This window comes from Ictidomys tridecemlineatus, chromosome 4 (assembly GCF_052094955.1).
Source record: "Ictidomys tridecemlineatus isolate mIctTri1 chromosome 4, mIctTri1.hap1, whole genome shotgun sequence".
NCBI lineage: Eukaryota > Metazoa > Chordata > Mammalia > Rodentia > Sciuridae > Ictidomys > Ictidomys tridecemlineatus.
Window position 1 is genome coordinate 199,766,892 of NC_135480.1, and position 17,972 is coordinate 199,784,863.

The following is a 17,972-nucleotide window of genomic DNA, read 5'->3' on the forward strand; positions in this document are numbered from 1 at the left end:
AGGTGTTAGGGGATCTTCCTATAATTTTGAAGACAGACCACATGTCTCTTCCATGGGAGTCATGAGACGTTTATCATAAAACAGAACCTGTGCGGGACAGTTTCATGTTTTCACTAGTGTACACATTAAAAATAATCAATAAAAAAAATAGCTATCTTTAAAGTTTAGTAATATTTTTCACCAGCCTTTCTCACATGTCATCTTTTTAATTTTAGATAATTTTGTAGATGTGATTTGATATACTTGATTACTCTGTAAACTATATTTTAAGTAGAAGCATAGCATACCTTAGTAATTAGGGTTTATTTAATTTCCCAATTTTTACAAATCATGGATGAGGAAAGAAATTCAGAGTTTAACTTTTCCAGATATTAATCACATAACAGAAAACTAAAATCCTTGGTAAGACCTAAATGTGAAAGGCAAAACTATTAAATCTCTTAGAAGAAAATATCTTTATATTGGGAGCACAGGGAAAATATTAATTGTACTATATTAAAACCAAAATGTTTTGATCAAATATTCTAAAAACAGTAAAAACAAACCCTAGACTGGAAGAGGATATCTGTAACACATATAATCATATAATTAATATCCACATTATGCAATTTCTTATAAATCAAAGAGAAAAAAAGTAAAAAAAAAATAAAGTTTTAAAAAGAAACTTGAACAGGTCACTTTATAAAAGAAGATAGAGGGCTAGGGATATAGCTCAGTTGGTAGAGTGTTTGCCTTTCATGCACAAAGCCCTAGGTTCAAATCCCAGCACCACAAAAAAAAAAAAAAAAGAAGAAGGTAGATATCCAAGATATCAATAAGCATATGAAAAGGTACTCAATCTCTTTAGTCATCAGGAAAATATGAATACAAACAACAGGGAGATACTATTATACAACCATCAAGGCAGCAAAAATCAAATTGAACCATACCAAGGGCTGACAAAGTAGTAGAACAATAAGAATTATTAAGCACTGAAGACAGGAGTACAGACTAGCACAATCAGTTTTGAATATCAGTTTAGCATGATCCACTAATCAAGTATTATATATTCTACAGAAATGCCTGCTTACATGCGCTAGAATTTATGTGTAAGAAAGATCACAGCAGCCATTGCTTGGAATTGCCATGTTCCCAACAATATAATGAATAATTTATGATATAATTTTATACTGTATTTACATACTGATGAAAAAATAAATGAATGCTGTTACATACAACAGAGAGGACCCTTACAAACAATCAAGTAAAAACAGCAGCAAAACTATATACTGAGGAATTTTTTTCTATAAAATTCAGAAATAGGTTTGATTATACTTTTTAGGGAGGTAAACTGATATAATGAAACTATTAAGAAAAACAAAGGAGGATTGGGGTTGTGGCTCAGCGGTAGAGTGCTCACCTCACATGTACGAGACCCTGGGTTCAATCCTCAGCACCACATAAAAATAAATAAGTGAAATAAAGGTATTGTGTCCAACTACAACTAAAAAATAATATTAAAAAAAAAAAAAACGAAAAACAAAGGAATGGTTACCAGAAAAGTCCAGATAGTGGTAACCTCTGAGAAGGGGAGTGAGGAACATCTAGGGTGCTGGCCAAGCCCACCTCTAACATTTATAAGTCCTAGAAAGGGTACAAAGGGAGACCCACAGACCACATGTCTAATAATTTAAAAGTTACACAAGCTTACAAACTATTAAATAAGTTCTACCCTATCATGATAAATATACATTAATAACTTAAGGCCACAGTCAGCATTTGTGGATTCCCTAGGGGTCCACAAAGAAATGTGGTGGTGCCAGGAGCATGCCACAGCTCACTGCCATTGTCCCCTTCTGTATCCACCGCAGAAGGGACTTTGCACACAAGTACAATCACCCCCACTGACAAATCTAAAGGTTTGCCCCATATTCTACTCCCCACCAACAGCAACCATTAGGCCTTGGAGTAAATATACCAGCAGTTCAGTCCATCCTCGGGGGGGACAGACCCCCAGAGGAGAGATTTGTACAGGTTCTGAAAGCCAGCTCCGAACCATTCGGGCAAGAAATTCTGAAATCCTAGATACTCAAAGCAGGGTCCAGGATGAAAGAGTTCAGGCTCTAATTGAGCAAGTCCCATACAGAGGATCAGGCACTCCTTGTATCAGAAGATAAGTGCCCAACTAGGGCCCCCTAAAGCAATGGCCCCCTAAACAACAGGGCCAGGTCAAGGGTCCCTCCTGTCAGAATAGGTATCTCCACATAACCATGCAACATTCTAACTTCTAACCCAGATAGTGGTAACATGGCCACTTACTTCATACTTGTTCTATTTTGTTTTGTTATTTGTGATGCTGGGGATCAAACTCAAGGCCTTGCACATGTGAGGCAGGTACTCTACCACTGAGCTAACCCCTGACCCATGAACTATTCTTTTAAGTTTTTCTTTCAAAATACATTGTTAAAATCCTAAAGTTTAACTTAGAAAAGAGTTGCATATAAAAAAAAAAAAAAAGGAGAAATTAGATGGCTAGGCTAAGGGGGTAGGATAAAGACTTTGTTTTATTCATTCTTTCATCTCATTTGTACCTTTCAAAATTTGTTTATATCCAAAAAAGTCATGGCTCAGTGATAGCACGCTTTCTTGCCTGGCACATGTGGGGCACTGGGTTGAATCCTCAGAATCACATAAAAATAAATAAATAAAATAAAGGTATTATGTCCATCTGTAACTAAAAGAATATTTTAAAAATTAATTTTTACTTTATATGCAAACAGAGATATAAAAATTGTGGTTTATGTGTGTAATAAGAATTGTAATGCAAAAAAAAGTACATGTATAAAGGCATGAATTGGCATAAACATACTTTATATACAAAGATATAAAAAATTGTGCTCTATATGTGTAATAGTGTACACATTAAATGTGTAATAAGAATTGTAATGCATTCCACTGTTGTGTATTTAAAAAGATAAAATCAATTTAAAAAATTAAAAATAATTAAAAAATTAATTTGAATTTTCACAGGGAAATCCTAGAATACTGAAAGAAGAAAACATTAGCAACTGTAGAAATAAAACCTTTTATCTTTGAATTTATCTGTCAAATCATAGCCATCATGGAATAACTACTCTGTGAACTTAGCTCATGCAGGAGTTGTTGCATGTGAACACGTACCTGATTACATAATACTTCCCTTCTAAACCCAGTGAACAATAAGACACAAGTTAATAGGGATGTTTTACCTTCTGAGAATCAGAAATTTGTAATATGCTTCACAGCCTTCCTAAAATAACCCAGAAGACAGAATATCGTTTTTCAAATTTTCTATGAAAGAAAATTCTTTCATTTTAATATTAATATCACTGCAAGTAACAGGAATAGACATATATGCTATATTCGCTAACCCCAAGAGGTAACTTAGAGAGCAAAAAGAACCTGAAACAAAAATCTTGGCCAGGGGCTGGGGATGTGGCTCAAGCGGTAGCGCGCTCGCCTGGCATGCGTGCGGCCCGGGTTCGATCCTCAGCACCACATACCAACAAAGATGTTGTGTCCGCCGAGAACTAAAAAAATAAATATTAAAAAATTCTCTCTCTCCTCTCTCTCTCTCTTCTCTCTCACTCTCTCTTAAAAAAAAAAAAAATCTTGGCCATTCCACATAGTAGCTACACAAACTCAGTAAGTTATTTTACCTGAGATTCTATTTTCTCACAGTAATGATGAGAATGTCACTCAACTAACATTAAAGGTTGTAGTGTAAGGTTAACAATACAGATATCAAGCAAGTAAAGCAAAACAACAGGGACTCAATTAAAGACAGCTAAGTTTATTATTACAATCTAATTAAAATAACGAAATAGAAAATATGCCCAAAGTTGTAAAGCCAATTAAGGATATAACTACCATTAGAATCCTGATTACTGCAAATTTCCAATCTATGGTAAATTCATTCTCCCTAAGCACCAAATAATAAATGAGAATGTTTGTGTGTATTGAACCCAAAGCCCCTAACATTTGTCAAAATGCATCTCTCTCTCAGGAATCAAGAAAAAGAATACTAGATCGTAAGGTTACTTTCTCACTAACCAAAAAAATTTTAGATCAAGAAGAGATATACACAGCCTGTTTAAGATTCCCTAAACTTATATATAAGACCCTATTGTCCAGGATACATATCCAAATTAGACCAAAAGCTAAAACAGAGAAGGTGTTTCCTTCAAATAATTTCCAAACTTCTTTTTTACCATCAGCATTTGCTAAACTAAGTTCACTTTGCGCATCTCCTTTCAGTTTAATGGCAGAGAATTCTCTATTATATTGTACCCCATAATCTAATTCTAAGCCTTGCTCATTAGCAAGGTGACAACATTTCACATTACATAGTTGACTTCCAGGCAACTGTGACAGATGCAAATGAAGATTCAATGATTACAATGAATAATGCCATACTTTAAGCCTGCTATTGCAGTGACTCCAATTCAGCATATTCATTGTGCTTTTATTCTCCATTCTTCCTAGGATAATGTGGGCATGAGAAAAAAGGGAAAGGTACTTACATAGACTTAAAGACAAATAACAGTTTATTCATATATTGTTCCATGTGCATGGCTATCTCATACAATAATGAAACACATCATATCATAATTGAACATGCAAAGTACCTGAAAGAGTGCCACCTGTCCGAGGATAGGCTACTTCCACATACACTTCAAATGTGGTCTCTGGGTTTTGTCTATAAAAGAAACAGATTGTGATTATTGACAAGAACTGAGGTGGCATGAGGCAAAACCTATGGGCTTAAAATCATTAGCACGCAACTAAATAGCCAATGAACTTTCTACAAACTACTCAACTTCTGCACCACAACCTTCCTAATCTACAAAATAAAAATCAGCTAACTAGAATTACCATAAAACTTTTGGAAAATAGCAAAAATTGTCTAGGCATAATGTCTGGCAAATAAAAAGTTAGCCATTACCATTATTTGACAGATGTCATATTTCCAACTTCCATAGCTGGATCTCCAAATTCATAAGTAGAATTTCGAAGAAACCCAGTAAAAAAAATAGCCCATTCTGCTTTATTCCAAAATGTAACACTCATATGATAAAATAAACATGCTGTTTATAGCTTTTAAAGACTGAAACAAGATAATCAGTGCCCTACCTTATTAGACATTGTGAAAACAAGATGCTAATCTAAATTAAAGATACTGTTTCCACATAGTGACTTTCACTTGTACTGGCAATGGAAAGTGTATAAAAGTTCATTATTTTTTTTTACCTTTTATGTAATATATTCATACTAAGTATTTATTTAAAAGATCACAGCACTGGGGCTGAAGTGGTAGTTTAGCGGTAGAACACTTGCCTAGCACGTGCAAGGCATGGGTTAAACCCTCAGCACCAAATAAAAGTAAAAATAAAGGTATTGTATCCAACTACAACTAAAAAAATATTTTAAAAAAGATCATAGCACTAATAGATTTAAGAGTTTAATAATTCTGATGATAAAGAATATTATTGTTATATTATCTTTGTATTTTCCCTTTAACATCAAAACTACAATAAAAAAGATTACTTTTAAGTTGAATGAAAATCACTTACCAGAAGAAAATATTCTTTCAAATGTCTATAACTAAATTCTATTTTAAACCTGACAACAAAAGTCAGATAAGAAAAACTGAGTTGCCTAATAGTGTCTAAGGGTTAATTTAAATCACAGAAATATTTAAATTTTTCCTAGTAAAGTCTAAAACTTTTCAAAATAATTACATCATTTATCTCATTTCATCTTCATCATAACCCTATGAGGAAGGTGTGTCGGCCATGACTTTCAACATGCAGGTGAGGAACCTGAGACAAAGAGAGTCTAAGTAACTGGTCTGTAGACCCACAGCTAATTAGAAACACAGCCAGCACCAGAATTCAGCTCCCAGCCCTCAAATTTCATGTTTCACTGACTAAGTGAACTCTCATCCTCCACCCTTTCACATCTCTTGCAGCCCATAGCATTTTACAATTCTAAATGGCAGCAACTTTTTCTTTCTTAGTAATATACAAAATAATAGTTCATCTTATAGGTAATCATGTCTTAAAGTCAATAAAATATGATAATATTTCCTCTAATTCCTTAGAAATAGAAAGCAAAATGTGTTTTGTGAATCAAGAAGCTACTTATTTATCCTGTGGAGGATCATTATATTTTCACTGGAAAGAAACGTGGACTTTTGCTTTAAACATGTGCCTAGAGGATAAAAAGAAATGACTGCTCTGAAATGCAAGGCACTTAAACACAATTTCTCAAATATAATATTTTTTAAATGAGACACTAAATCAGAATCTTACTTTTAAAAAAATAAAGTTTGAAGAAGGCCTTAAAAAAAAAAAAGTCTTGCATACTTTTTCTCCCTAAAAGAAGGTATAAAATGATCTACAAAGTTTGCACCCTTTGATACATTTGTGGAAAATACCATATGGAAACATCCCATTCATTAAGAAGCTCTCAAGGTAGAGCATTTGATGAAAGAAAGGAGTATTCTAATGTCATCTTTCATAAATAATAGGTAGTTTAATCTGAAATCAGAATTCCCTCCAAAACCTAAAAATATCTTTAAGACTATCTTGCAACTGATTGAATTTCATCTCAGAATTTCATTCCTCTGCATTTAGAAAATAGTTTTACATAGTAGTACATACCGGTAATCCCAGTTATCAGAAGGCTAAGGCAGGAGGACTGCAAATTCAAGGACAGTCTTAGCAATTTAGTGAGGCCTAAGCAGCTTAATGAGACCCTGTCTCTCTGTCTCAAAATAAAATTTTTTTTAAAAAGTAGGAGATGTGACTCAGTGGTTAAGCTCCTGGGTTCAATCTCCAGTTTAAAAAAGAAGAAAGCAAGCAGTTTTTTAGATGTATTCCATGGGATCCTAGTATTCCATGGAGGGTCTTCAGACTGTCCCCACGGTTTTTATCTAGACTTCCATTTTTTAAATGAAAATAATGAATAAAAGCACATGAAGGTGTTACATGCCAAATTTTACCAAACTGGGGCAGCAGCACATTAACCTGTGTCACAAGGTGTTTTGTTTGTAGAGACACCTATGTGGAAAATGTCCTGTGTATACTCACCAGACGTCTGCTGCTTCTCCCTTTCTCTCTGTAACGCATTTCAATCAGACTTCTGAATCCACCACACCACTGAAACAACTTGTCAAGGTCACCAAAGACCCCCACATGGCTAAAACATGCTAAAAAGCACAAAATCTAGTGCTTGTCTTAGCTTCTCAGCTGTTCTGACACAGTTGATCAACTAGTCCTGCTCCTTAAAACACTTTCTTCCCCTTCCTTCCAAGACTTTACTCTGCTAGTACTCTTCCTTCCTCACCAGCTGCTACTTTGCTAATTCTCAAACATGTGAGCTTGCTGCTCTGGAACTTGATCAAGGACTCTGTCTACACTATTACTCTGATTATCCCATTCAGTCTCATGGCTACAATTACTATCATATGCTGAAAAGCCCCAAAGTCATGTCTCCAACCTGACTTCCTCTCCGACTCCATATTTCCTTAGCCTATTCAACATCCCCTTCCAGACATCTAAGAAGCATTTCTAATTTAATAGATAAAACTTTTCTTCCTCAAACCTGCATCTCCTGAAGTCTACCAGTTACTGAAATCAACAAAACAATATTGTCTTAGACTCCTCTCTTTGCTATATATTCCAGAACCAACAAACCAAGTGGCAAATTCTGTTAATTCTACCTTCAGAATATCAGATTACTACCATCTCACCTGAAAACTACAGTATTCCGCCTGGTCTCCCTCCTTGCACCCTTTCCCTTAGATTTATACCTCAACTTAGCAGCCAGTAATCCTTTTATTTTAAATTTCAGGTTATATCAGCCATCTGCTCAAAACTTCCCCAAAGCTTCCCATTCGCTCAATGTGAAGTCAAACTTCTAGTTCTAGAGATGGATAGTGGTCATGGTCACACAACAATATGAATGTACTTAATACCATTGAACTATGCACTTAAAATGGTGAGACAGAAATTCTCATTATTTTTATATTACCACAATAAAAATAAATGTGGGAAGGGGCTGGGGTTGTGGCTCAGTGGTAGAGCGCTCGCCTAGCAAGCTCGAGGCCCTGGGTTCAATCCTCAGCACCACATAAAAATAAATAAGCAAAATAAAGGTATTGTGTCCAACTACAATTGAAAAATAAATATTTAAAAAATGTAGAAGGAAAAAAAGTCCTTATAGGACCTGCAAGATTTAGCCTCTGCAAACCTGTCCAATGTTATTCCAGACCTCTCTCCCCTTGCCCAAAGAACTCCAACCACACTAGACTTCTTTCTGTTCCTCAAACAAACCACATTCATTCCTACCTTATAGCCAAAACTTTACACTGATCTCAACTTAAGCAGTCCTTTCCCATCATTCAAAACTCAGCTTATACTTGCCCTTCTCAGAAAGGCTTCTCTATCATACTTTCACCTAATTTTAATTCTCCCTATTATATCTATCCCAACCTTGGTTATGGTCAGTCTTCCTCTTCTAAACGTAAGCAGTTGGAGAGCCTGGATCTTATCTTTCAGGCCAAGTAGTGTTTTCCTGGTAGCTGCCCAAACAAATATTGGAGGCAGGTGCAGTGGCATGCACCTATAATCCCAGTTACTCAGGAGTCTGAGGCAAGAAGATTGCAAGTTCAAGGTCAGTCTCAACAATTTAGAGAGGCACAGATTCAAAATAAAAAATAAAAAGGGCTAGGGATGTAGCTCAGTGGGCAAAGTACCCCTGGGTTCAATCCCTAATACTATAATAAACAAATACCGGGTAGAAGGAAGATAGATTTCTGTCCCTGCCTCCAGAATTTCTGAAGTAGGAACCAAAAATGAGTATTTCTGCAACTATCCAGCTCATCCTGAAGCTATTGGACTGGCAAGCATACCTCAAGAACCACAGATCTAGTTAAATGGAATTCTTCCAAATAAGTTAGTACATATAACATAAAATATAGGTATACCTCAGCAATCTATCATTGCAACGGTGCTTTGCAATAAAAGATACATTTCAAAGAAAAAAGGCATTTTTAGAAATAATAAAGCCCATTCCTTTCTTCTACTGATCTCCATTGTTACTGTCTCACAGTAATGAGTAATAAATAATAAGCCAAAGGTACTTACTCAATTCAAATAGCTGGCAGAATTCTATTACAAGGAGACAAAATTGTAACAGTCTCTCAAGAAAAAAAGGAAGAAAGAAAGAAAAGAAAAAAGCTGACGAAAATGCTATGAACAAATTGGTCTATAATTATAAGTTATAGTCATGCTTATCCATGATCGTTTACATGTTGCCTTATGGAAGAAGTGGTGACTAATGTTGTGACAAGTTACATAACATACCAACAAATATACACAAGTTATTTTAAGGACCAGTGAAGTTAATGCAGATGGAAGCCTTTCTCTGCAAATCAAAATATAAATTAAACAGCATTTCCTCTAAATGCAAATGGCCACATAACCCTTACTTAATGTTTTCATTAAGCCTATAAACAATGAAGGTTATAATAATTTTGAGAGGATCTCTGGAACTACCTTGAGATTGCTTATTCCTCCATTACTCTTCAAGATGCTCAATATTTTTAACTACTTGGCTAAAAGAACTGAAAATCCTATTTCTGTCCTATTAACACTCTGCTAATTTAGAACACATAATGATGTTGAGCATACCATATTCACAGCCAATTTTCCAATATGGACCCAAGTTTTCCCAGAACTCTTATGATATATCTTAACATATTATCATGGAAATGTCCTTGGCTCTGCTATGATAGCCTTTATTAATTACCTTATATTCCTGTGCATTCCATGATCTGGAACCCTGCCCACTTGCCAAGAATTTTTTTTTTTTTTTGCTTCCTACCCCACCTCCTGCAGTCTTGCACCCTAAGATTCAGCCATACACAACCACTTTAGCCTCAACATACGATGCTCCAATTCTATGATAATGAAACCATTACCATACTACCATCACCAGTCACCATTTCCTCTGTGCCAGGAGTGAACCTACCTTGTATTATCTCTGTTAATCCCACTGCAAGTAATATTAGCCTGAGGTTAGAGATGAGGACACTGAAACTCACAGAGGACAAACTGACCAATGATGAAGAAAGGAAGCAGCGGAATGAAACTTACTTCAAAAGCACCAACCACTCTCCTGTTCTTTGTTACTCAGCTACTCTTCCACAAGGAACATCTGCCCAGTCTTTTTTGCTTGCCCCTCTCATTCATTAAGCCTCAAATCAGGCATACGTTCTTTTCTTGGAAGTTCTCTACCTCCTCACAACATAAATAGCCCAGCTGGGGTTAAGTGCTCCTCTGCCATGGTCCCAGGGCACCCTGTCCTTCCAGGGAACTAGTCTCAATGCTCTTACTACAATCAACCTGGGGACAACTACAAGCTTACCTGGGGAGCTTTTAAAAATCCTGATGTTCAGATTGCACCTCAGACCAACATAATTGGAATCCCCAGGCATCAGTATGTTTTTTAAACTCCTCAACCTGTTCTGAAGTACAGCCAAAATTGAGAACCACTAACGTGTCTCTGATTAAATCTCTCTTCCCCACCAAAATGGTAGCTCCTTGAGGGTAGAGCTGTGTTTTCTCATAATCCTAGGGCAATACCTGGCAAATAAATGTGTCGGGGTGAGTTTTCCTCCAACATCTAACATGTAGTTTCCAGCTTCTCCTCTTCTGGCAAGAGGTAGTTTACAGAACACACACCTCTTTCACCTGACCACTACTCTTTAAAAGATGTTTTCTTTTGGAGTCAAAAGTATCAGTAAGTCACACCTGCTAACAACAGCCTCAGCTCTTAAATACAGAAAAATTATAGGCACAAACAGTTTAATGTGTTCAGAAAAAAAAGGGAAGTCTGCTCAGTTCTTGCTTCTGGGAGAGCGAAGGCTGAGAGTAAGCCACAAAAGCATTTCTATTCAAATACTCTCTGTTGAACACAATTCTCCCCGATTCACTGGAAGGGCCCCCGCTCAGTGCTCAGGGACATGGTCTCAAAATGATTAAGTACACTCAGCTTGAAGTCACCAAACAGACAAAGGCTTTGACAATATTAAGGCAGCAGGATAGCTTAATGGTTGTTTTTTTCGCAAAGCATCATGCTATTGATCACTCTGCTGGATCATCAGCTTTCAATTAGGACCTACTTTTCTTCAATTACAACATATTACAAGATTAGAAGAAAAATGTGACACTAACTCCTTGCAAAATGAATCTGGGCTGCATATGGTAACCAGGCCACAATGCTAGGCCCTTGTAACTTAGAGCTACGGATCTGAAGCACAGCATTAAGACTCCTCATTTCACACCTTCACAACTTCAAGTCAGCTCCAGCACAGGACTTCTTTAGTTACAAATTTACATGATGAGGAGGGTCCAGTGTAATGTTTCAAAATTCATACCAACAGCACTGTTTTAAAGTTGATAACATGGTCAACAGAAACTGTATACACTTCAGAACATGCTAGCAAACATCACCTAATAAACATTGATTCCTTTAAGCTAGACAAACAAACAAAAAGGTAGTGTTAATATTCCCAACAAGTCTCCATTTGTTTCAGTGAACCCTGAAATTAAAGCCGTTTTTCCAAACTGAAAAGGCTGTATCAAAGGGTGCTTTCTAACCCATAACAAGTTAACACCTTCACAGGAGAATGCAGTCATTGTTGAGACTTGTTAAAAGTGATTAACTTAGTCGTGTAATTATACAAACAAGTTGTTTCAAGATTTTATGCTTAACTTTTCATTTCTAATAATGTTCTCAGAATAAGACTAATAAAGATATATAGATACTGCTATGAATGGAATTACAAAGTTTTGCCTTCCACATATCCCAATGGAAAGATTCTTAAACTGAATGTATAAGCAAATGACTGGAAAAGGTTTAGCTGCAGTCCAGACAGAGATACAGGCTGAGCACCCCTCTGAAGCACAGCACTCCGTGTAGTTGTTTTTTGTTGTTGTTGTTGTTTAGTTTGGTTTGGTTTGGGGGACTGGGGATTGAACCCAAGGGCTCTCCACTAAACTACAACCCCAACCCTTTTTATATTTTGAGACAGGGTCTTATTAGTTACTTAGGGCCCCACTAAGTTGCCGATGCTGGCTTTAAACTTTTATCCTGCCTCAGCCTCCCAAGGATCTAGGATTACAGGCAAGTACCACCGCACCCAGCTATCCATGTAGTTTTAATAAATTCTCTGGTAGACCAAGCTTCAGTGTAAAATCCAAACTCTCAAAAATAATGATTTATTTGAAAAGATGGTATCCATTTAATTATCAATAAACATATTTGTTCTTAAAAGGAGTTAAAAACTCCCCCTTACAGCCTAGAGTTATAGCTCATTGATAGAACATTTGCCTAGCACATATGTGGCACTGGGTTTGATCCTCAGCATCACATAAAAATAAATAAATAAAATAAAGGTATTGTGTCCATCTACAAAAAAATACTTAAAAAAAAAAAAACCTCACCCTTCCCTAACTTGTCCTTTTCCCTTTATGAATGATTTATTCAGTCTTAAAGCTGTTAGACGGGCAGAGCAAGATGGATGTCCATTCTGGTGATAGCCCAAAATGCAGAGGGCCTAAGCAGCTGAGGAAGGGATGCCAGCACAGGAGCACAATAGAAGAATATCCATGTGAGGGGTGGCCTGGCATGAGATGCCCAGTCCAAGTGGATAAGGCAGACAGCCACACAGAGAACAGCCTGTATGGGAAGCTAAAGACTTGAGGAGATGAGATGGGTATTCACACATGGGGCAGCCAGGCCTAGGGTGTTGAAGCATAGGCAGAATGAGAGGTGTCCCCACATAACAGCAGTCCAACACAGAGTGTCAGAGCTAAAGAGATTGAGGAGCATGACAAAGCATAAAGGCATCTTTGAGTGGGTGTAGAAGTTCAAACAGGCATGAGATATGGAGGGGGGTGCCCAGTGTGCTGTGGAGTCAGAGTCCAAATAGGGCAATGGGAAGGGAGGAGGATACAGAAAAACCAAATAAGCAGTGTGATTCCCCCCAAGATAGCACAGTGAGAGGAGAGGATCCACATGGGCTGGAGGTGAAGGGGCAGTATGCCTAATCTGTGCCCAAGACAGGAAGGAAGGCTTAAAGCCAAGTGTGGTGGTGCACATCTGTAATCCCAGTTACCCCAGCCTCAGCAACTTTGAAAGGCTCTAAGCAATTTAGTGAGACCCTGTCTCAAAAGTAAAAATAAAGGGATGGGGATATGGTTCAGTGGTTAAGCACCTCTGGGTTCAATCCCCAGTACCAAAATAAATAATAATAGTAATAATAATAATAGTAATAATAATAATAATAAATGGAAGCTTATGTAAGTCTGATTTCTCATAGCTGAAGTTAACAACAAACAAGCATGATTTCCATTGAGTTAGATTTAAGTTGGACATGAGTGTGAGGTTCAAGGTTTATATTACATATTGATTCATAGAGAAATAAAATGCAAGTTACTTTTTTAAAAAAAATTTATTTAGTTGTAGATGAACACACAGTATCTTTATTTTTATGTGGTGATGAGGATTGAACCCAGTGCCTCACATATGGAAGGCAAGCACTTTACCACTGAGTTACTGCCTCAGCCCTGCAAGTTACTTTTAATACACATATTTCCTAGCTCTACTAAGAGGGCTTCAGAGAAGAAAAAAGCACATCTAGTATCCAACCCTTTGGCTTCTAAATACAATTCTCTAAAGCAAACCTGGGCTCCTTGAAGAAAAAACTGATTCCAAGCTGGACAGACAACATATAAGATGAGCTTGGAGCCAGGTGTGTTGGTGCCTATAATCCAGGTTCGATGCCTATAATCCAGTGATTCAAGAGGATGAGGCAGGAGGTTCACAAGTTCAAGGCCAGCCTCAGCAACTTAGCAAAACCCTCAGCAACTTAACAAGATGCGTCTCAAAATAAATGATAAAAAGAACTAGGGATGTGGACTGGGGTTGTAGCTCAGTAGTAGAGCACTTGCCGAGCATGTATGAGGCACTGAGTTCGATCTTCAGCACCACATAAAAATAAAAAAAATAAAACGAAGTAATTGTGGCTATCTACAACTAAAGAAAAACATTAAAAAAAAAAAAAAACTGGGGCTTTAGCTCAGTAGTAAAATGTCCCTTGGTTCAATCCCCAGTATTGAAAAAAAAAAAAAAAAGATGCAAGTGGAAAACCTCAGCTTGCTAGAAGGCAAAGAGGGGTTCAAAGAATGGTAAAGGTGTCCAAAAAAAAAAAAAAAAAGAACTAGCTTGAGGGGCGGGGGTTGTGGCTCAATGGTAGAGCGCTTGCAAGCACGAGGCACTGGGTTCGATTCCCGGGCACCAAAAAAATAAATAAGTATTGTTTGGGGAAAAAAAAAAAAGAACTAGCTTGAAAGGATTTCCACTGGCCAAATCTATTTGAGCATCAAAATCACTAATAATATTAACAGATTCTAACCCACTGAATAAAATAGGAAGCCATGAATCTAGAAGCCATGAATCTACCTGGTATAAATGTCTAAATCAGAAGTTGAGTGATTGGGTGTTGTCATAGTTTCAAAGTACCACCCAGTAAAATACTTATTAAATCCAAAAAGAAAAACAGTAACTTTTCAGTGTAGAAGTTTAGCAAAAACTATCTGAACCAAGTTATCAAAGCAGGATGGGACGAATTGCTGCAATGCACTGAGAAGAGCACACCACCATTTCTGTGATATCTCCGTAAGAGGTACTTAACCTGAAAAAACAAACTCAGTGGAAACTTCTAAACAGTATCTGGCCTATAATCTTCAAAGTGTCCTGATCCTGAAAACAAGGAAAGAATGAAGAATTGTTCCAAGCTGAAGAGACCTGACAACTAAATGCAATGTGGACTCTGAACTGGATCCTTTGGCTATCAAGAATGTTATTGGGACAAGTACTGAAATTTGTATGGGATCTAAGCATTAGATGTAGTAAGGAAACAATGCTAATTCCTTGATAATGATAAATGTACTGTGGTTATATATGAATTATAGGGCATGAGATCAGCACCTCACTTTAAACTGGCACTTTTTGCTTTTTAAAGGTTCTTTATACTATATTGACAACTTTTCTGTAAGAGCCTGTTTGTTTTTAAAAAATTAAAACAATACCATTCATTCATTAATACTGATATCCCTGATCTGCCTTTTACCAGGACTTTCTCACAGGACTGACATACTTCTATGGGAAGAACCCAAGACTAAACATTAGAAGGCGTGAGTTCAAATTCCAGATAGATCCCTTATTCACCTGAGATTAGAACAAGCTGTTTAATCAAAGAATCAGCTTCCTCCCTATTGAGAGAGAACAGCCGGGCTGGGGCTGTAGCTCAGTGGCAGAGCACTTGCCTAGCACCAAGTTCAATCTTTAGCACCACATAAAAACAAATAAATAAAATAATTTTTAAAAAAAATTTAAAAAAAGAGAAAACCCGTCCAGTTCATGAGACAATCAAATAAGATAAAAACGTAAAAGTGCTTTGTAAATTAAAAGGTGCTAAACCAAGGTTTTAAAAGGTGTAAAAGGAATTATTATTTATTAAAACAAATATCTTCCCTTTACAATTGATCTTATAAGTAAACTATACATTATTGTAAATTTCAAAGACTCAAAACTATTAAGCTTTCAAATGTTATTACTAAAAGCAATCCAGAAAACCAGGAACTATCCAAAGAAAAATGTTAGTCTGGAAAACAAATAAAGGTATTTTAAGAATAAGGGATAGATTGTGCAGTTAGAATGAAACTTATTTTTACTAAAACTGAAGAAGAAAAAGTCTCTCTCTTCTATAAAGGAAAATATACAAAGAAAGACCATGTATAAAAATCAATAGTCTCTGGATACAACTTCTATCCCCTCAGTAACACTGTGAGAATCTGCATAATTCTGTATGTAAATTTGGAAATCTCACAGGTCTCTGAAGCAGACTGTCAATCCTTGTCAGGTAGTAGGGTAGTATTATTTTCTCTGTTGTGCAGTAAAGGAGACCAAGGCTAGGAAGTAAGTAGAATTCCAACTGTATTCTGATATTCAAATTCCAAAACCTATGCCTTCTATGCTGCCTATCTAAACACTATTGGGATTGTTTTGAGTAGCAGGTATTCACAATGGAGAGGCTGGGGGATGGTGGGCACAAGATGCCTCCAAGGAGCTCAAGAAAATCTTCACTACCCTCCCCAGAAGAAAAGCACTTAAATTGAAGTTTTTCTTACATATAACTTCAGGGAGTTCACAAAGCTACTTATGGAAACATGCAACAAGAACTCCTTGTTTCATTGATGCCTTACTTTTACACTCTTATTTAATCCTCAAACCAAGCCCATGAGAGGAAAGTTACTACCACTGTCCCATTTATTAAGAGTGGATACTCTGCATAAGACTGAGTAGTTTCTAAACCTTGCTAAGGATTACTAAACATTTAACTATCTATTGGTTACTATTCTAAGCACTTTTCATATGTTATTTCATTTATTCTTCTCATTAACCCTAAGAAAGAGATACTATTATAATCACTCTCATTTTACAAATGAGAAAACTGAAATACAAGAAAGTTAAGAAGATTGTCCAAGATCATGTAGCTTGTATGAAACCCAGGTAGTATGGCCCCACAGTCCATCCTCTTTTATTTTTTAAATTAACTTAATGCCTACAATATACAATTGTATCCACACAACTGTATATATTCTAGTATACATACACTAGAATGCACTCATTATAAGTGTATAGTTCTACAAGTTTCAGCAACTGCACATACCAGTAATTTCTACTCCATTGATTCTTTTTTAATAAAACTTACTATAGGCTAATTATTTTCTTCCTATACATTCCCTTCAAAAACCAGATGTCTAGCTGTTGTGTTAACACCTAAGGGCAACTGTAAAAGCCTCAGAATAGTGGGTCCCAAGCACTCCATGAGCAGTCCTCTGGGCCTCCCAGATGGCCAATCAGCTAAGTTCAGAAAGACCCAGAAATTATAAGGTATGACCTGCCTTCCTAATGCTCCCCCAAAACATCTGAGTACCTCTCTCCTTCATGGTACTAAGCTCCCTTTCTGAAGTGAACTTGCTCCTGCTCTGGCACAGCTGCACTCAAACCTTTAGTTGTTGGTGGCCCCTTATTTTTTCATGTGGTGCTGAGAACCAAACCCAGTGCCTCACACATGCTAGGCAAGCATTCTACCACTGAGCCACAACTCCAGCCTCCTTAGTGATTTTTTTAGCACAGATTACAGAGCCTCTGTAGAATTCATATTCTTAACACTTCACTTCTAATATATCAACCCACAAGAATGTCAAATCACCTGGGAAGCTTTTTAAAAATCAAAGTCCCAAGTTCAATACATGCAGACTGATTCACTAGATGAGGGGTAAAGCCCAAGGAATCTATTTTAGTGATTCTAATGATCCATTAATCTATGAATCTATTTTCCCAAGTGATTCTGATCAGTTGGATTTGGGAACCATTGTGATACACAGTAGTTCTCAAATGTGCCAAGATCGAAAATTAGAAATCACGACACCCTTTGGAAGACCCTGAAACATACACTTTAAATAAAAGACAGGGGCTGGGGGTGTGGCTCAGTGGTAGAGGGCTCGCCTAGCACGTGCGAGGCCCCGGGTTCAATCCTCAGCACTACATAAAAATAAATAAAGATATTGTGTCCCAACTACAACTAAAAAATAAATATTTTTTTAAAACAGACAAAATGGTACTAAATCAAATACAATCTTTCATAGGCAATAGCAGTCATCAAAAGTTTAAATAAATGTATGGAATTTTTTTTTAATCTTTTTTGTAGATGGACACAACACAATGCCTTTTATTATTTATTTATTTTTTTAATGTGGTGCTGAGAATTGAACCCGGGTCCCACCCATGCTAGGCGAGTGATCTACCGCTGA

General features: G+C 36.7%; 1 protein-coding gene across 12 annotated transcripts in view; it reads right to left on the minus strand.

The window, feature by feature from the left end:
• Positions 1 to 17,972, minus strand: part of Dennd1a (DENN domain containing 1A) — a 517,467-nt gene that overhangs the window by 466,694 nt on the left and 32,801 nt on the right. For 7 of the 12 annotated variants that reach the window (XM_021723518.3, XM_021723517.3, XM_040286285.2 and 4 more), the window contains exon 2: positions 4,647 to 4,717. The exons of 3 other annotated variants lie outside the window; for them this stretch is intronic. In XM_021723518.3, the coding sequence (XP_021579193.2) occupies positions 4,647 to 4,717 (71 nt within the window). Of the gene's footprint in view, positions 1 to 4,646; positions 4,718 to 5,759; positions 5,780 to 17,972 lie in introns of those variants that run through there. 2 more of the 12 variants (XM_040286286.2, XM_078048173.1) reach the window with 1 other exon arrangement.